General features: G+C 38.9%; 1 protein-coding gene across 1 annotated transcript in view; it reads right to left on the reverse strand.

Annotated features, from left to right (window-relative positions):
- Positions 1 to 20,730, reverse strand: part of LOC121419393 (DNA repair protein RAD51 homolog 2-like) — a 35,544-nt gene extending 14,814 nt beyond the window's left edge. The window contains exons 1-3 of the mRNA XM_041613847.1: positions 20,630 to 20,730; positions 14,466 to 14,566; positions 13,225 to 13,303 (exon numbers count right to left, since the gene is read on the reverse strand). Coding sequence (XP_041469781.1) covers positions 13,225 to 13,303; positions 14,466 to 14,566; positions 20,630 to 20,672 — 223 coding nt within the window. The 5' untranslated portion in view covers positions 20,673 to 20,730. The remainder of the gene's footprint in view (positions 1 to 13,224; positions 13,304 to 14,465; positions 14,567 to 20,629) is intronic.
- Between the last annotated feature and the right edge of the window lie 258 nt (positions 20,731 to 20,988).

The following is a 20,988-nucleotide window of genomic DNA, read 5'->3' on the forward strand; positions in this document are numbered from 1 at the left end:
GACTTCATGCAGGTCAGGGTTTGCCCACCAATATTTCTGCTGAGAATGAGAAGGATGATAAGTTTAAGACACATCAAAGACTATTTGAAAGTTTTGAACTTTGTAAAGCTCCTTTGTCCCAAAATTAGTGCAAGCACAATTCAGATATTGTAAAGTAATGCTTAGAAATTTAAAACAAAATTATACTAAATATGACTGTTTTCTTAACAAGAAGATATAAAGCCCCCATTTGTTCTAACCCTTTTTTTCAGTGATCAAAGGCTTTATTCAAGCAATTATTAAGGTGTTGGAAGGTATAACTCCCTCCAAATTCCTCATTGGTCTTAAAAGTAAAATAATTGCTATACACAAACATGAAACCAATGAGTTGGGAGGTGGAACACTAAAAAGGGTGATTCTACAGATAATAAAATTCACTTAAATGAAAAGGAAATCTACATTATAATCCTTGGAAGCCTCTTATTCCTCTTAATACTGCAGTAATACCATATGGTACAAGCTGACCAACAATGGTTACCTTTTCCATCAAGCATTTATCTACATTTGCCACTCTCCACCAAGATGTTGTAAATGGGTACTTGAATGCTTAAGCACTTGATAAGTGAAGCCGGGCTAAAGCCAGGGTAATATTATGCAGCACTTAGGAACATTGTATTAAGCCCTATATGAATGTTGCATATTATCATTAACTTCATGTCTTTTCACATCATAGCTAGAGGCAAGCCTAACATTTTAAACCCACCTATGTGCTTTCACATCAAAGGTAAGGTCCACCCAGTTCTAACCTAATTTTCACAAAAAATGAGAGATGAAACTGTATTTTATAACTTGATTTACTTATGACCAATGAGAGAAAAACGTTCATTATTTAGAATATCGGCCTAAAATGAAGTAGCTTGGTGAGAAAAGAGGAGTCATAGAAGTGCGTATAAGAGTTCATTGCCATCCTGGCATGCTGGCATTGCAAAGGTGATAATCAATGATTAAGTCATCAAAGTTTGCCTCATTATATGCTGCCATGTACCGCAAATTAACATCCATCCTCAGCGCAAACCGATAAAGCCGTCCTGGAGCAAAGAGGGAGGAAAAACTCCACCACTTATCTAATTCATCATCTACCGCTTGTAATTCTGTTTCTACGCATTAATTTTGAGACGTATCATATGTACAAGATAGTGACAGACAGAAAGAAAGAGAGACAGAGAGGGATGTTTATGGTATGAAAGGAGAAGACATCACTTGGACGAACTTTAAATTAACTCTGAAGAAAACAAGAAGAGAGTTGGAGATCATTTTGTAGAAGTGTTTGGCTGTAAATGACAGGTGTGTCATAATGTAGTTATATCGTCTGTTTCGTTCCTCTTTTCTTCATTTTCACGAGGTGTTCCCAATAGAGTAGTGGGGAAGCTTAACGAGGTAACATAGTTTAGTGATTTGGGGTAATTTCCTTGCTGGGGTGAAAACCTTGGGAGTAGTTAATTCAATCATGGAGTATAGCTTACAGCTAAATAGTCCCTATTCATGAAGGGAACTACAGCTGAAGCCAGATACTTTTAAAGGTACCCACTTTTCACTGTATTTTGATATACTTTTTATAATATCTCAAAAATCAATATATTTTTAATTCAATAAATGTGCTTTACTAATCCATCCAATCATTCATTTATCAACTTTACTTTTACTAATCATTAATCAACCTTCTTATATTCTACACATTTATTTTCTATTCTTAATTTCACTTTTCTTTATTTATATCTTTATTGGTAGTGAGGGTCAATATTAATTATTGAAGTAGTAATACCAACAGAACCTGTAAATAGCATCTCAAAATGAGCTATATGAATGTTGGCTCCTGATCATCTCATCTTTACTTGAAGTAACTGTTATAGCAACTACAAAACAGACTAGGTAAACATATTGTATACATTGTTTAAATTGTAAACATTGTATTAATGTATGCAGAGTATATTATACTGAAAACATTGTACAGAGATGAATAAAGTGAAGCAGATTATATTAAAATTATGAAAGCCCTTTCTTTTTTTTCACAATTCTTTCACTATTGGATGAAACATTGTTCTGTTAATAAATTTTGATTATTCTAGTGAAAAAAAAATTAATTTGTTATCATCTCATCAGAAAAGCTTTCAATGAAATGTCACTATCCTTACTTGAGAGTTTGACTTGACCAATATTTTCTATTTTTTCAGCATTTATTAAAACCAACTTGACGTAAGGCGGACTTCAGAACCAGTATCAACACAAACATCAAGGCAGCAATTTATCTTTGGTCAATAGAGGGCACTAAACAGATACAGCAGAATGCTAAGATGAAGTAATATAATAAAGGCATCACTATATAAATACATGATACACCTTTTGCAAGAAAGCACAGTACCACTCAATAAATAAGTCAATTGTAGTAGAAAAAAAAGAATTAGGGACAGTAATAACCTTTTAATGTACATATGAATCTAATAAATTACCAATGCAGGAAAATAATAGTTTACAGAAGACGTTCACTCTGACGAACAGTTTGTTGAAAAATCAACAGAAAAATTAATAAAAAATATTGTCGAAGGTTTGAGGAAAATCCATCAAAGAATAAAGAAGATATTAGAATTTGAATTATTTGATTTGTGACATCATATGCGAGCAGCTTTTCTACATATATCATATCATTTCACACTCGCTCCTAAAAAAAAAAAATAATAATAATTAATCACAAACAATTAAAAAATTAAATTTATCAATATTTTATGGGGCAGATGCTCATTATTATGTCCTAAATTAAAAACTTGAAATTTAATAACTTTCTTGATATTTGATGGATTTTCTGCAAAACTTCACAATATCTTTTATTGTTTTTTAAAAATATTCTTACGATAAACTTTTCGTCAGGGTGAACTTCTCCTTTAGAAATACCCCTGAAGACTTCAAAGTGTATCCACATTATAGATTGGCATTTGAACTTCTTCCAATAATGTGTCAAGGTCATGAAAAATATTTTCTATTTCTAACTACCTTTACAAAGTCTACCCAAATCCGTAATTAATAGATTGATAAAAATTTGATGTTAAAGCATCTTGAGCACCCTTAATAGGTTGGATATGTTTTTGCGCATTAAAAATGTCTAAAATTCTAAAACCATGATGTCTAGAAAAATGATTTAATAAAGGAGATTTATTTGACTTAAGGAAGGTGGAATTAAGTGGACTCTACAAAAAAGATTCTTTAACCTTTGTTAAATTCATGCAGTCAACTTCACTCCAGTAAATCAGATAATATACAGTCCCACATCATCTCAAAGTATAAATCAGCTTTATTTTAAACAGCGCCATCTATAGAGCCATTGCTGAAATCATCATCCTCTACTTCTCTATCTCTCTTCCTCGTGTCTTAAAGGGGGAGTGAACTGTAAGTGGTCTCTCATTGACTCTGTGTTATAAATACATAGTCTTAAAATATACGTTTTCAGATTTCTACTAATACTACAGAGAATAAATTGACCTATAATTGTATTTTGTATAGAGAAACTACAATGTTTTGAGAGGAAAGGCAATTGTTTCGCTACTTGGTAACATAATTATTGTGGTATAAATGTATCGAGTACTTAATTAGTATGTCATCATTCAAGTGGGTCTATATTACTAGACTACACTAGCATTATGGGTCAGGACACTGGCCAGGTATGAGTAGCTGAGGACTCGAGATGGTGCTATTGGTTTGTATCTGCTTTAAAAGGCATACTAACAGGACTAGACGAACACTGCCAAAGCGACCACCTTTAGGGAGTGTAAAGGGGCAAACATGAAATCAACTATAAAAATGTGTTTACTATCACTTACATCACATCAAATACTCTGTTCTAGCTCTATACCCATGTCATTTTATTCTTCCCCCTCTAAACACATCAATCCAGCTGTAAGTATCATAAACTAGGCTGTCTCCTTAACAAATGAGATTTAAGATCAACAATATTAGATAAAATATTAAATATTATTCACTTATTTTGATAGTTTATTTTTTGGGGGATAATCTTATAATATTTGATATATGATTTGAAGCAATACTGACTATTTTTCAATATATTATCCTTCGTATGCATTCATCTATCATTTCATCTGTTTCATTCTGAAGTCAGCCAATTGATTTTTTTGCATCTATGAATAAAAAAGAAAAGGTAAATCTTATAATAAAATTATCAATCAATTTTATCTAAAATGTGATAGTTTTGATGCTTAATACTGAATAGAATTTAAAATAACAATGGCTATTTCTTATTATGATCTTTACAAACGCTTATTCATTTTATTTATTCATTATTCACTCTATGAAAAAATGAAATTTAAAACTAGGTTTCTCTTTAACATTCAAGTTTGCAAAGATTTCATAAATTGCATAATGTCATTTGCATCACTGGTGTAGATTTGATTTTTTTTTCCAGGGATGGGGTGACATCAGCCCCACCCCCTGCTCTGGACTTAAATATTGTGACTATAATGATTTGATTCTTATATACTAAACATCTTTGAGAAAGATGATAGAGAAAAAAAGAAGTCTGAATATTAAGAAATATTTCATTGTGAATTATACACCTATCAATTGTAAGACGCACCCCTTGACCCCCGGGGATGGTGCGTCACTTGTCAGATGTGAGTCGGATTTTCATGTACCATGACGCACCTGTGTGTCTCGACTGTGACGGACCTTTTCTTACGATGACTGTGCCTGGACGAAAAAATATGACGCACCAGTGCTGGATTTTGACTGACCATCGACTGTCTCTATGACGCACTCCGTCCGCGGGCGCGGCACGAACGTGCCGCTGTACTGTACGTACATCTCTCGCGAAGGAACCTTGCAAAGTACTATGGAATAATACCCATTCAGGGGGCGAATGCACGAGAGGGTCTTTGAAAGGACTGTCTTTGGTATCGCATTTTAATCATGAACTACCGTATTTGCCGGCGTCTATAGTATAGGCAGCACTATTTTTTGATGAGAAAAAGAAGCAAAGTCGGGGTGCGGCCTATACGTGACGATAGTCAAAAGCCGTGTCCCGCGAACGCTGAATACCGTGATGTTGCCAGTACTAGGTCCGAGCTGAATAAAATCCCCAAATGGCACTCGAAAAATCCCCAAATTGGAACCTAAATCCCCAAATTATTTAAATCACAATAATTTATGAAAAAGTGAGGATATTTATCATGGTTGTTGCCCCAAATTAGTTGATGTGTTCATACAACACACAGCAGATTTTTTTTCTTTTTTTTAGGTTTCGATTCAAAGTAGATTGGCAACCCCACCATTTACCGCATATTTTCAACCAATGAAGTTCAATGTAAAATGAATTCATCGGTTGAATTGCGGATGATCTACATATTTTAGCATAAGAGTGATATATCTCATGTATTTTAGCATCATATTACTGAAAAATAACGAATCGGTGCTTTTCATCAAAACCTTCAAAAATACCCTAAATTGCATGAAAAATCCCCAAATTTCTTTTAATCCCAAATAATTTTTTTTCATCCCCAAAGGCTTCTCAAAATCCCCAAATATTGAAAATTTGGGGATGGAGATTGATGGCAACACTGAATACGTGGTCAAAACAGCACGTATGCGTACGTTTGGGACTACAGTGACGCTTCCATTGTAATGGTAGTTAAAACAGCGCGTTTATAGGATGAAATAGTAAAAAGCATGACTTAACTAAGAAAACATTTCAGTACCGGTACGTGATAACTTACTTTTCAAATTAAATTCTATTTAGGTCTAAATTTGTTTCCATATAACGTAGCAGAGCTCAGAGACCGTGCAACTCAAGCGATCTGACTCTGTCTGGGGGTCTGGGGCCGGCATTCCCCGGCAATAGCATGTGTAATAGTACGTTTGCAATATGTATTGGTAGACTTATGACAACAACCCATCTAATTGAAATGAATGTCATTACTATTTATGAAATTATGTGGAACATTGATTTAACATGTTATCATTTTTATCTTCCTTGCAGGAGCCAGGAAGATTAGCAGCACCTCGTTCTACATTTTTAAATTTATTTTTACATCGTCATCGATCGTAATGGAAAATAAAATGAAAATATTTACCTTTTGATCTTTTGTTTTGCATCTCCAAGTCTCATCGGCCAATAAATAATAATAAAAACCTACCTTGCGATGTGTGCTGTGGTCTGCTGCGGGAAATGGCGGTAGTGGTGATGATTGGCTGGTTGGTTGTGAATACAAATATTTTGGATGAATTATGTGATGATAATGCAAATGGTGACAATGATATTGTGTCAACGAATTGCCATAAAATGATAATTAAAGTTACAACATTGAGATGAGTGATTTAGATTTTTACTGGTTAGGCATTATGGATTATTATGATGGCGACGAAGATGATGATGATAGAGCACGTTTATGTTGACAATAGTAAATGATGATAGTATACACGATTTTTTGCGACGATAAAGATGACACGGTGATACACGAAGTTTGCATGCAATTTAATATTCTATTGCAGGTGGAAAAATAGCGTAAGTATAAAAAAGAATCATGCCGCCTTCAATATTTTCCCGCTGAAAGAGACCGAGGGAACATGACAAGGTATGTCAATTACAATTGCTTTGTGCGTGAATTAATAACGGTCTTTTTCAAGGCCACGTAAACTTCCAAGAAAGAATCAGTGTTCATCTCCGGGGGGGGGGCACTTCCATTCATGAGTTGCCATGCGCGACCATGGGGTTTCGAAAGCACCCTAAACACCGTAATTTCCATATTCTGAAAATGCACCCCTTCTCTGTTAGCTCCATGGTGAAACCCTACCCTTAACAAGTATTGGAAACAAACGATACTCTTGGCAAATATTCCCTGAAATGAACCCTTAAACAATTAAGTACAGGAATGTTTTATTGTTACGGGTTCTTTGGTCGTCGGCTTTACCTAATGTACGACCCCACCTCCTACACCTCGCGCAAATCAGACTCTATCTAAACACGAAGTGTTGGGGCAAAAAGGATATCCTTTACAAAGCATTTTAATTTTGTTTTATCATCCCCGCAAATTCGACCCTAAACACGTATTTTTCCTAGCGAAATAGATACCCTTTTTCCTTATTTTTGTGTTTTTGACACCCTTATCACGTTACGTACGTAACGTGCCCTATCGTGAAAAAGACATCCTTTTTACGTTTTTTTTTTTGGTCGCGCATGGTATCCACTCGTCAATGTAAGTGGCCCCCCGGGGTTCATCTTTTTTATTCATAGGCGGGGGGCAGGTCCCCAAAAAAATTGAGATGGGGGACGATCCCCCTAAATTTTTAGTTCATAACTTTTTTTTTGCTTGTCAATTTTGTTTCCTGCATCCCCCTCCCTAAATTCTGGTGGACCCCTAAAATGTCTCTTGTCCTCCCCCCCCCTAAAATTTAGGTTGATGACCTTTTTTTTTTGCTTGTGAAATTATTTTACTTACATTTGTCCATCACTAAGGTAGACCCCCTCTAATTCTTTGGGCTTCCGCCGCCAATGTCTTTATTTCACTTGGTCTTTACCTCTCTCTCACTCGTTATTTATTCAATTCAATTCAATTCTGGTTTTATTGTGAAAATGGTACATGACAAAAGTCCGAAGACTCATATTATCATATTTACAAAGTAAAGATGTACATGTATATTATTAAAAGATTACATCACAATTCTAGTGCTTGACAAATAATCAACAAATAAAGCCAGAGAAAATAATTTGGACAATCTCAAAAAAGATTATTGATTGAAATTATAACATTGTAAAACTATCGTCGTCAAAATCACATCAGCAAAGTTGCAAGTATTAAAAGCATATATAAATTAAGTTACACTTTTAAAATATCATATTTAAAACAAGAAAAATATGTACATGATATAAAAAATTGTAAATAGCAAGACAAATTAAATAATATATAAGTCCTATAAAAATATAAACCAAATCAATGTTGTGAATAATTGCAATTTCCAATTAGTTTGAGCCTTGTATGACAGTCATAAAACAAAAGCGAAATAAATACGATGTTACAATAAATTGGTATGAACTTCTGGAATTAACCATGTGATATGCTGTAGATAGTACACCACCAGTCACAATCCCTTGACCACCCGTTTACCATGTTTACCTGCCTAAACCAGAGAACAGCAAATTCAGTGCAATGAATCCAATGTTCTCCGGCCGAAACAGGCAAATAGGTAGTCAAAGAAATGTGACTGGTACAGTATATGCTTTATAGTAAAAAATAAATAAATAAATGAACCAAAAAATCATTGAAGTTGGGCAGAATTACATATCGAATAGTCGTATTACATGTAAGTGGAACTCAAGTAAGTAAAAAAAAGAACATTGGAATAAAAAGGTGACAAACATAAAATAAAATCAATAAGATTAAAGATAAACAAAGTGGAGTACAAAAAGTGTTACAGTTGCTAAAAAAATAAAGCTGCATATAAAGTTACATTATATTACAGAGTTCAACAATTGCACAAAGTGGGGGATTGGCGACTGTTGGTATCTTTTTGTTCTAGTCTGAGGAATCTCAAGATGATGTGCATTTCTTATGGAAAGACCAGTTCCAACCCTACGGGTTTCAGGCAAGAAGTGGTGATGTCGTTTCGATTTTAGCAACGAGCGTGCAAATCCTTCAAGAAGCTCACTCCGTCTGTCTTTAAGAGATGACACATTCATACTTTGTAGAAGTTCAATGTATGTCAAGACATTTGGCCAGGCAATGATACGCAGAGCCCTCTTCTGAACCCACTCAATGCTAGCGGATTGTTGGCAGGTAATGCTAAATGCCCAAACGGGCACGGCAAACTCAATCAATGGCATGTCAGTACATCTTGTAGATTATTTATCTCATGTGACATCACCGACTTCAATAAAAAAAAAAACATTGAAACACTGCCCGTGCTTGCGTATTTATTTAAAGGACAAGTCCACCCCCCAAAAAAAACTTTGATTTGAATAAAAAGAGAAAAATTCAACAAGCATAACACTGAAAATTTCATCAAAATCGGATGTAAAATAAGAAAGTTAATATGACATTTCAAAGTTTCGCTTCATTTCACAAAAAAGATATATGAACAGCCAGCTACATCCAAATGAGAGAGTCCATGATGTTATTCACTCACTATTTCTTTTGTTTTTTATTGTTTGAAATATGAAATATTTTTATTTTCTCGTCATTGTCATGTGAAATGAAGTTTCATTCCTCCCCGAACACGTGGAATTCCATTATTTTAACATTTTGTGTTTCAGGCAAGGAAGTCCTAATCGTCAAATTCGTAAAAATTGAAATATTGTATAATTCAAACAATACAAAACAAAAGAAATAATGAGTGAGTGACATCATCAACTCTCTCATTTGGATGTAACTGGCTCATTCATATATTATAACTGTTTTGTTAAAAATAAGCGAAACTTTGAAATGTCATAACTTTCTTATTTTACATCCAATTTTGATGAAATCTTCAGCATTGTGCTTGTCTGATTTTTCTCAATTGATTCAAATCAACATTTTCTGAGGTGGACTTGACCTTCAACTTTATTTGTATGAAAAGAAGACGTTAATTGAAAGAAATAAAATATATTCGCCGAGCTTGTTTACTGTCGCAGCGCTTGTTTATCTCCGCCACTCTTGTTTACCTCCGCAGCGCTTGTTTACCTCCGCAGCTCTTGTTTTCATCCGCAGCGCTTGATTACCTCGATCGGCCGTTTCTTCACGTCGATGGTGGATTATTTTCCTTGCGTCGCCTTCCGAAAAAGATGAAACAGTAAGAAGAATTACAGCATGCGTGTTTATTATTTCCCATTCCGCGGCGATTGTTGAACAATTTTCCAACCAAGATTTTTTCCGACTTCGCCGGGTATTCTGTCATGCATTTTTTTTTCAAAGATGATTCGCAAAATGGGGGTGGGGCCTTTACGCCGGCAAATACGGTATTATTAAGCAACGGTTTTTGTTCACCAACAAATGAATAAAATATGTTGGCAGGCATTAAAAAAAAAACCAATGTCCTACGGCGCATCATAAATCCGCAACACGAAAGACGTCCTTTGCAAAGAACACCCCCCCCCCCAAGATAATCAGTTTTTGATCTGAGAGGAACGACGTACGAGACGCGCGCTGCAAGAAAAACTTGTTTTTCATCCTAAGCCATCGTGCGGGCTTGCGGGCTGGATATATAAAAATGGATCTAAAGAAAAGTGAAATAACTTCTTATGCAAGGTGACAGAAAATTCAAGACAAGATTTTAATCCAAGGATGAGCATCCCGATGAGCATGCAGGGTTTAAATACAAACGCCCGACGACGTGAGTAAAGTGCGTGGACAGAGCCGTTCGTACCATGCTGAGGCTTTATGACGCACCCCGGTAAAATGACTGACTATGACGCACCTATTCTCCATGCTCTGACTGACCAATTGCCTCCATGACGGTACCCTGAGTCACTAATTTGTTGGTAAATGACCCACCCATGACGCACCATTCCCGGGGGTCAAGGGGTGCGTCTTACAATTGATAGGTGTATTAGCAAATGGAATTTGCAGTCATGTGCAGCTGTGAGAGGGTAAATCTAATTATGTCATTATCATTCTCTTCAATAAGAATCCTATGAGGGTCTGAGATTATCACTACAGTGGTTTTTCACTGAAACATAGTATTTCCAAGAATTTCGAAATCTCAACTTTTATTTGATTATAGAAAGAATGATTCCACACATCTGTTATGAAGTTATTCCCCTGTTCTTCATATTCATGGATTAAGAATGAAACCATACTAAAGCCTTGATGAATGATCAAGTGCGCTTATTTAAAGAGAAATGCCAGTAGTTGCAGAAAACACTGATTTCATGAGAAAGTCTGTAAAACAAGGCTTAATTGTCAGTATATCATCGAGGATCTAGATCTGGTACAGTTACATAAACTGAACTGAACGCTCTACCCGAATCCTGTGCTTATTTGCTGATTTCTCAGCAATTACACAATTTCTTCCAGAATCCTTTGGCACATGCGTTTTATTTATACAAACACACACTTTGGTGGTCATTTCATTGGATTCTGTACTTATTTTGATATCGTTACCAAAACTAGCATTTACCCTTAATGTTGAAATTCACGTTTAATCCAACACAGAAATAATAAGAATTTAATTTTGACACAGGTATTAGATCATAACCCGTTAAGAGGCAGTATATCATAAGCTAAAGTTTTTTTAATGAAAGCCTCTCAACATCCAAATCCTGGTTTATACAGAGTGTGATTGACTCAAATAAATCTCAACTATGGATGACCAGTCAGGACATAATTATCACCTATAGTGTCTGAGCATAACATCATTGATAGATGGTATGCATTTGTTTGAAAGAGGACAGTGCATAAAGCTTGTAATTATGACATCACTTGCTTTTCATACTTGATATTGATTTCCATATGCCGTTCTCAGTGATGACAGTAAATGATGGCAGTAATATGTCTTTATATCTATGTTTTCTCAGTGTTTGATACATTATTATGTTGAGTCATGCCAATAAATCTGATTTTGTCTTAAAATACTTACCAAACTTTCAGAGAGCAATCAGCATCTGTTTGTTTTGAATCACAATTGTGCACATGATGTTTGTGAGAACATGAAGAATGTTTGGTGCATTGCTTGCAGTAGTAGATATGAAAACATTTAATCATCAACATACTGTTAAATCTGCCTCTGGACCTCTCTATAAACACCCAAACTCCCTCTTGATTTTGTCCTTATATGCAATAAAATTGGTTACATTTAGTCATGCTTAAACAAGAAATATGTATTGTTTTACTTGTCTAACCCTACAGCTACAAGTATTTTCTTCTCTATTAAGCAAGAAATGTACATTTTATCTTCATGAGTTCTTAATGAATCAGTGTAGAGGCTTCAAGGTACACCATGTGTTCTTTTTTGGGCATATGTTTTGTCCAGAAAGGAGCACAAAAACTTTTGAGAATATGTTTTCATCTTTAAGAGAATAAGCAAGTTTTGGTAAAGCAAACAAACATACAGGGTGCCATATGTAATTCAACTCTACATTGTGTTCTGAATGCCTATATAACTCATTTGTCATAATTAAGTTTAAATCAGGAAAGACAACTCTTTGATGTAGCAATTGCATGGCTTAAAAAAAACCCTATTAAAGAGAAATGCCAGTAGTTGTAGTAAACACTGATTTCACGAGAAAGTCTGTAAAACCAGGCTTAATTGTCAGTATATCATCGAAGATCTAGATCTGGTACAGTCACATAAACTGAATTTTGTGAAATCTTGAAATCTATGCTGAAAAAATATTCACACTGAAGATCACCAACACAGATAAGTGCATGTGGGACAGTGTATTATTATTGCTTTGAATGTTGTGCCCAACGCTTGACCCGAATCATGTGCTTATTTGCTAATTTCTCAGCAATTACACAATTTCTTCCAGAATCCTTTGGCACATATTCTTTATTTATACAAACAGACACTTGGTGTTTATTTCATTGGATTCTGTACGAACTTATTTCGATATCATTACCAAAACTAGCATTTACCTTTAACTATAAAGAAAACACTAGGTGAAAAGTGCAGTACTCTATCATATACTTAGCAAAGGGTACATGTAGTGAATTCGAAAACATCGATATGTCAATGTATAGTTGGAGAACTATCAAATTCAAGTTAAAGAGAACAATCACATCACACCGCCCCCCCTTCCCCTTTTCTCTCTTAGTAGAGGAAAATGAACCCTATGCATTGTTTGTAGCTATGTTCTTGGGAGTAGATACACAGCCATACAGCGTACTTCTCTAGTTAGGAAGTATCATGTCTTTAGGCAGTAATGCCGTGAGTTCATGTTAATGCCTCTATCAAGTCCAGCTCAAGTTTATTCATTTACAAATGCTTTTTAAATGTATGGTGTTCATATCTATCATACATCATTATAGCACCTTACAGAAATTGCAGATTTCATGCCGAATTATTTTATAACCACTGCCCTTTTTTATTTCAGGATGCAAAAGGAGGTAATACAAAACATTTTAAAATGTTTTTTAATGTTTTTTATGTTGAATGTAAAGAACAAAATACTATTTTTTTTCCTTGTTATATACTCTTGCTTTTTTATGCAAATGAAGAGAACGCTGAATTGAGGTGAATGGAAGGAAAAAAAAGGATAAGTTTTGTTGAACCTACCTGTAGATACTAAGCCTGCATCTTGGATGGTATAGGTTACCTTAGCGAACGGAGCAAGCGGGGATTTGGCTATCAATATCTGTACACAACAAGAGGGGATAATCAAAGTCAAGTGTTAGAAGACAAGTACTCTGAATTAACCTAACCTTACACGCTGGCTTGATTTTTGGAGGAGATGGGTTGAGACAGGAGAGTGAGATGGAGAGATGCGGTCCTTGTTAGTGGATTCTATTACAAAGTTGTGCCATTAGAGATGAAAACTGGACCGACCAATCATATTACAAGAGCATTTGTAAGATGGACAAACTCCATTCTCATATCAACATTGCTATTTGGTACATTTTTCGTGATTTTTTGTTTCTTTTAAAAAATATTTTAAAGCCATTTCTGACGCAATTTTGCTCAAGCAAGATTATTTAAAATTTAGGAACTAACAATAAGATACAAGGTCATTTTCATTATGGTTGAAAAATTAGTTGAATATACAAAGAGCCAACTCTATATCTACTAAACAATAACTTTAAGGGAATTTTTCTGATACAAAGGTTAATGCAGGGCAATGTTTTCATACATATATAATGTGGTGGTTTCCAAAGCTGTAGTTCCATTACATAGGACTTAACATGTGACTAGTTACCTGTTCTAGGGGGGGAGGGGGGCTATCAGATTATGTTTAACGTGCATCTGAATGCAAAGTTTATGAATTTTTGTCCCCAAAATTGATTATGATTACAGGAAAATCACTCCCATTATAATGAGATATTCAAACAGGGGAAATTTGGCAATAGAACAGGTCATCAGTAAAATAATGCATAACTTATGAACAGCTTCATGAAAACAAAACAGAACAAATGACACCTTAGATTAGATTCTAATGACATCATATCAGTTTGCTTTGGAAGAAAATAATAATAATATATGTAATTTGTAATGCGCCAAATCCACTCGGCAGAATGCCCAAGGCGCAGTGAAAGAAGAAAGAAAGAACGAAAGAGAACAGGTACAAATATAATAGTAATAGATCCAGGAACAATTAAGAGTAAGAGGCATTGAATAAAAAAATGACAAAGATAAAATAACCAGGTTCATGCAATTTTTTTTCTTTTCGTAGGATTATGAATTTTCCATTCATCATTTTCTCTGCTCCACTTGATCTACCCACATTTGAAGAATTTCCAGAATAATCCAAAAATATGAAAAGTAGGTTTAAACTGCAAATGACGTGGCATATCTTTACATACCTCTCGATGTACTTCATCTCGATACTGGAGAATAAGACGAGTGTTAACGTTGTGACTCCATGTGTTGCCTAGGGCTGTGGTCACATGACCTTCTCCGCCATCTTGAAAGAATTTGGCATGAGGTAAATATAAGAGAGATTGTTAAGGGAAAGACAGTGGAAAGAGAGTGTCAGAAGAGGGACGGAGGTAGGAAGACATGATGATGGGTGAAGGAGGGGAGGAGGTAGGATGAGAGAGTAGAAGGAACGATGGAGACGGGAGAACATGATGGAGGGGAGGAGGATTAATAAGAATATGGGAAGAGGGGTAGAGATGGAAGAACATGATGAGGTTGAAAGAGGGAAGGAGGAAGGATGAGAGTATGAGGAGGGATGGAGACGGGAGAACATGATGATGGTTGAGGTACGAGAGGAGGAAGGATGAGAGAGAAGAAGGGGTAGAGATGGGAGAATATGATATAGGTTGAAGGGGGGGGAGGAGGTAGGATGAGAGAGTAGGAGGAGAGATGGAGGCAGGAGAACATGATGAGGTTGAAGGAGGGGAGGTGATAGGATGAGAGAGTAGGAGAGATGGAGGCGGGAGAACATGATGAGGTTGAAGGAGGGGAGGTGATAGGATGAGAGTAGGAGGAGAGATGGAGGCGGGAGAACATGATGAGGTTGAAGGAGGGGAGGTGATAGGAGGAGAGATGGAGGCGGGAGAACATGATGAGGTTGAAGGAGGGGAGGAGGAAGGATGAGAGAGTAGGAGGAGGATGAGGCGGGAGAACATGATGAGGTTGAAGAAGGGGAGGTGATAGGATGAGAGAGTAGGAGAGATGGAGGCGGGAGAACATGATGAGGTTGAAGGAGGGGAGGAAGGATGAGAGAGTAGGAGAGATTGAGGCGGGAGAACATGATGAGGTTGAAGGAGGGGAGGTGATAGGATGAGAGAGTAAGAGTAGAGATGGAGGCGGGAGAACATGATGAGGTTGAAGGAGGGGAGGTGATAGGATGAGAGAGTAGGAGGAGAGATGGAGGTGGGAGAACATGATGAGGTTGAAGGAGGGGAGGTGATAGGATGAGAGAGTAAGAGTAGAGATGGAGGCGGGAGAACATGATGAGGTTGAAGGAGGGGAGGTGATAGGATGAGAGAGTAGGAGGAGAGATGGAGGTGGGAGAACATGATGAGGTTGGAGGGGAGGTGATAGGATGAGAGAGTAAGAGTAGAGATGGAGGCGGGAGAACATGATGAGGTTGAAGGAGGGGAGGAGGAAGGATGAGAGAGTAGGAGAGATGGAGGCGTGAGAACATGATGAGGTTGAAGGAGGGGAGGTGATAGGATGAGAGAGTAGGAGGAGAGATGGAGGTGAGAGAACATGATGAGGTTGAAGGAGGGGAGGTGATAGGATGAGAGAGTAGGAGAGATGGAGGCGGGAGAACATGATGAGGTTGAAGGAGGGGAGGTGATAGGATGAGAGAGTAGGAGGAGAGATGGAGGCGGGAGAACATGATGAGGTTGAAGGAGGGGAGGTGATAGGATGAGAGAGGAGAGATTGAGGCGGGAGAACATGATGAGGTTGAAGGAGGGGAGGTGATAGGATGAGAGAGGAGAGATGGAGGCGGGAGAACATGATGAGGTTGAAGGAGGGGAGGTGATAGGATGAGAGTAGGAGGAGAGATGGAGGCGGGAGAACATGATGAGGTTGAAGGAGGGGAGGTGATAGGATGAGAGAGGAGAGATGGAGGCGGGAGAACATGATGAGGTTGAAGGAGGGGAGGTGATAGGATGAGAGAGGAGAGATGGAGGCGGGAGAACATGATGAGGTTGAAGGAGGGGAGGTGATAGGATGAGAGAGGAGAGATTGAGGTGGGAGAACATGATGAGGTTGAAGGAGGGGAGGTGATAGGATGAGAGAGTAGGAGAGATGGAGGCGGGAGAACATGATGAGGTTGAAGGAGGGGAGGTGATAGGATGAGAGTAGGAGAGATGGAGGCGGGAGAACATGATGAGGTTGAAGGAGGGGAGGTGATAGGATGAGAGTAGGAGGAGAGATGGAGGCGGGAGAACATGATGAGGTTGAAGGAGGGGAGGAGGAAGGATGAGAGAGTAGGAGAGATTGAGGCGGGAGAACATGATGAGGTTGAAGGAGGGGAGGTGATAGGATGAGAGAGTAGGAGAGATGGAGGCGGGAGAACATGATGAGGTTGAAGGAGGGGAGGAGGAAGGATGAGAGAGTAGGAGGAGAGATTGAGGCGGGAGAACATGATGAGGTTGAAGGAGGGGAGGTGATAGGATGAGAGAGTAAGAGTAGAGATGGAGGCGGGAGAACATGATGAGGTTGAAGGAGGGGAGGTGATAGGATGAGAGTAGGAGGAGAGATGGAGGCGGGAGAACATGATGAGGTTGAAGGAGGGGAGGAGGAAGGATGAGAGAGTAGGAGAGATTGAGGCGGGAGAACATGATGAGGTTGAAGAAGGGGAGGTGATAGGATGAGAGAGTAGGAGAGATGGAGGCGGGAGAACATGATGAGGTTGAAGGAGGGGAGGAAGGATGAGAGAGTAGGAGGAGAGATTGAGGCGGGAGAACATGATGAGGTTGAAGGAGGGGAGGTGATAGGATGAGAGAGTAAGAGTAGAGATGGAGGCGGGAGAACATGATGAGGTTGAAGGAGGGGAGGTGATAGGATGAGAGAGTAGGAGAGATGGAGGTGGGAGAACATGATGAGGTTGAAGGAGGGGAGGTGATAGGATGAGAGAGTAAGAGTAGAGATGGAGGCGGGAGAACATGATGAGGTTGAAGGAGGGGAGGTGATAGGATGAGAGAGTAGGAGGAGAGATGGAGGCGGGAGAACATGATGAGGTTGAAGGAGGGGAGGAGGAAGGATGAGAGAGTAGGAGGAGAGATGGAGGCGGGAGAACATGATGAGGTTGAAGGAGGGGAGGAGGAAGGATGAGAGAGTAGGAGAGATGGAGGCGGGAGAACATGATGAGGTTGAAGGAGGGGAGGTGATAGGATGAGAGAGTAGGAGGAGAGATGGAGGTGAGAGAACATGATGAGGTTGAAGGAGGGGAGGTGATAGGATGAGAGAGTAGGAGAGATGGAGGCGGGAGAACATGATGAGGTTGAAGGAGGGGAGGTGATAGGATGAGAGAGTAGGAGAGATGGAGGCGGAGAACATGATGAGGTTGGAGGGGAGGAGGAAGGATGAGAGAGTAGGAGGAGAGATGGAGGCGGGAGAACATGATGAGGTTGAAGGAGGGGAGGAGGAAGGATGAGAGAGTAGGAGAGATGGAGGCGGGAGAACATGATGAGGTTGAAGGAGGGGAGGTGATAGGATGAGAGAGTAGGAGAGATGGAGGCGGGAGAACATGATGAGGTTGAAGGAGGGGAGGTGATAGGATGAGAGAGGAGAGATGGAGGCGGGAGAACATGATGAGGTTGAAGGAGGGGAGGTGATAGGATGAGAGAGTAGGAGAGATGGAGGCGGGAGAACATGATGAGGTTGAAGGAGGGGAGGTGATAGGATGAGAGTAGGAGAGATGGAGGCGGGAGAACATGATGAGGTTGAAGGAGGGGAGGAGGAAGGATGAGAGAGTAGGAGGAGAGATTGAGGCGGGAGAACATGATGAGGTTGAAGGAGGGGAGGTGATAGGATGAGAGAGTAGGAGAGATGGAGGCGGGAGAACATGATGAGGTTGAAGGAGGGGAGGAGGAAGGATGAGAGAGTAGGAGGAGAGATTGAGGCGGGAGAACATGATGAGGTTGAAGGAGGGGAGGTGATAGGATGAGAGAGTAGGAGGAGAGATGGAGGTGGGAGAACATGATGAGGTTGAAGGAGGGGAGGTGATAGGATGAGAGAGTAAGAGTAGAGATGGAGGCGGGAGAACATGATGAGGTTGAAGGAGGGGAGGTGATAGGATGAGAGAGTAGGAGGAGAGATGGAGGCGGGAGAACATGATGAGGTTGGAGGGGAGGAGGAAGGATGAGAGAGTAGGAGGAGAGATGGAGGCGGGAGAACATGATGAGGTTGAAGGAGGGGAGGAGGAAGGATGAGAGAGTAGGAGAGATGGAGGCGTGAGAACATGATGAGGTTGAAGGAGGGGAGGTGATAGGATGAGAGTAGGAGAGATGGAGGCGGGAGAACATGATGAGGTTGAAGGAGGGGAGGTGATAGGATGAGAGAGGAGAGATTGAGGCGGGAGAACATGATGAGGTTGAAGGAGGGGAGGTGATAGGATGAGAGAGGAGAGATGGAGGCGGGAGAACATGATGAGGTTGAAGGAGGGGAGGTGATAGGATGAGAGAGGAGAGATGGAGGCGGGAGAACATGATGAGGTTGAAGGAGGGGAGGTGATAGGATGAGAGAAGAGAGATTGAGGCGGGAGAACATGATGAGGTTGAAGGAGGGGAGGTGATAGGATGAGAGAGGAGAGATGGAGGCGGGAGAACATGATGAGGTTGAAGGAGGGGAGGTGATAGGATGAGAGAGTAGGAGGAGAGATGGAGGCGGGAGAACATGATGAGGTTGAAGGAGGGGAGGTGATAGGATGAGAGAGGAGGAGAGATGGAGGCGGGAGAACATGATGAGGTTGAAGGAGGGGAGGTGATAGGATGAGAGAGGAGGAGAGATGGAGGCGGGAGAACATGATGAGGTTGAAGGAGGGGAGGTGATAGGATGAGAGAGGAGAGATTGAGGTGGGAGAACATGATGAGGTTGAAGGAGGGGAGGTGATAGGATGAGAGAGTAGGAGGAGAGATGGAGGTGAGAGAACATGATGAGGTTGAAGGAGGGGAGGTGATAGGATGAGAGAGTAGGAGAGATGGAGGCGGGAGAACATGATGAGGTTGAAGGAGGGGAGGTGATAGGATGAGAGAGTAGGAGAGATGGAGGCGGGAGAACATGATGAGGTTGAAGGAGGGGAGGTGATAGGATGAGAGAGGAGAGATGGAGGCGGGAGAACATGATGAGGTTGAAGGAGGGGAGGTGATAGGATGAGACAGTAGATTGAGTGGAAAAAGGAAGTCATGAAGAAAACAAAAATAAAACTATATGCATGCAGTAACCATTCTAATACCTTACAAAAAACAAAGTTTCAAATACTGTATGTTTTAAAACCAATAAAATAAACTGGGCTCCAAAAGAAATTTATGAAAATTCACAAGCCCACTACACAAATTCCATTATCTAGCCTGTGTCAAAATGAACATAATTTTGACACAGGCTAGATTCACTGATCTTTACTAAGCACATGTCAATAATAAAAAAAAAATTGGTTTAATAACAGAGTTTGTAGCCACTCAAATCAATTGTTCCAGAATCCAAAGTCACAAAAGTATCAGGTTCAGTCTCAACCCAAATGGTCATTCAGTACTTGATTGCTATTGAGTCCATTCATGCATTATGCCTTTTTTTACCTCAATATGTGTGTTAAAATGTTAATCTTAACTTCCAGTGATTTCTTACTTATTGAGGCAATCAATTAAACATGCCGATGGTCATAACATGAACTTTACTGGTAAGTTTGTTCAATCCCATCTCATTTTCATTGGTCTTTTTTTTGCCATTTGGTGACTTTGGATTACGGAACAAATGATTTGAGGGGCTACAGCCTCTTTGTGATTAAATCAATCTCTTAATTATTGACATGTGCTTAGTAAAGATTATTGAAGCTAGCCCATGTCCAAATTTGTTCATTTCGACTGAGTGGAATTTGTGTAGCGCACTTGTGAACTTTGAGACGTTCATCTTGAAACCCAGTTTATATAGAAAGGAAAATGCAAAGGAAAGAATACATTCATACAAAGAGTATCTACTTGAAATGAGGTGCTAAATAAGCACCAAACACCATGTAGCAGTTAATTGATGTTTAATCACCATCATCAATAATAGAAAGGTCAGAGACGGAGGATTGATCTAAATGAAAACCATGTCAGTGATTGCTTGACCATCGGCTAGAAATTAAAGCAGGTCAATAGAGGGCAAATTGAGTGGGGGAGTATTGACTCAATTCATTTAATATTGAATAAGAATAATGCACTAAATATCCCAGAATACAGAAGAAAATGGGGAAAAGACTAAAAATGGAAATATTTAAGATGTTTGTATTATTAACATTTTTATTTGTCATTTCAAAATAAAGAATAAGGTACAAAGTCAAAAAGGGCAGAAAAAAATTGCCTACCTGAGGTAGCAACAGAAAAAGATTCAGTATCATCTGTTTCCATGGTAACTGGATTCTGTTCTACTGGGTTGGTATAATGTGTTGTAATCTGATTGGTAACTACAACCTGAATGAACAAATGATAAGAATAATAATCATTTATTAAATGATGATGATGACGATAATAATTATAACAGAATTTATATAATTACTTTTTGCCAGATGAGAATACAAAGCGCTGCTATTATTGCAGTGACTTCAGCTCCAGCTACCATTTTTTCAACAGCGCTCAGTGCATTCAAGGAATTAATCCTGCCCGGTACCCATTCAAGTGCAGTACAGTGTGCATAATTTTCTTACTGAAGGAAAACATGACATGG

This window comes from Lytechinus variegatus, chromosome 7 (genome assembly GCF_018143015.1).
Source record: "Lytechinus variegatus isolate NC3 chromosome 7, Lvar_3.0, whole genome shotgun sequence".
Lineage (NCBI taxonomy): Eukaryota > Metazoa > Echinodermata > Echinoidea > Temnopleuroida > Toxopneustidae > Lytechinus > Lytechinus variegatus.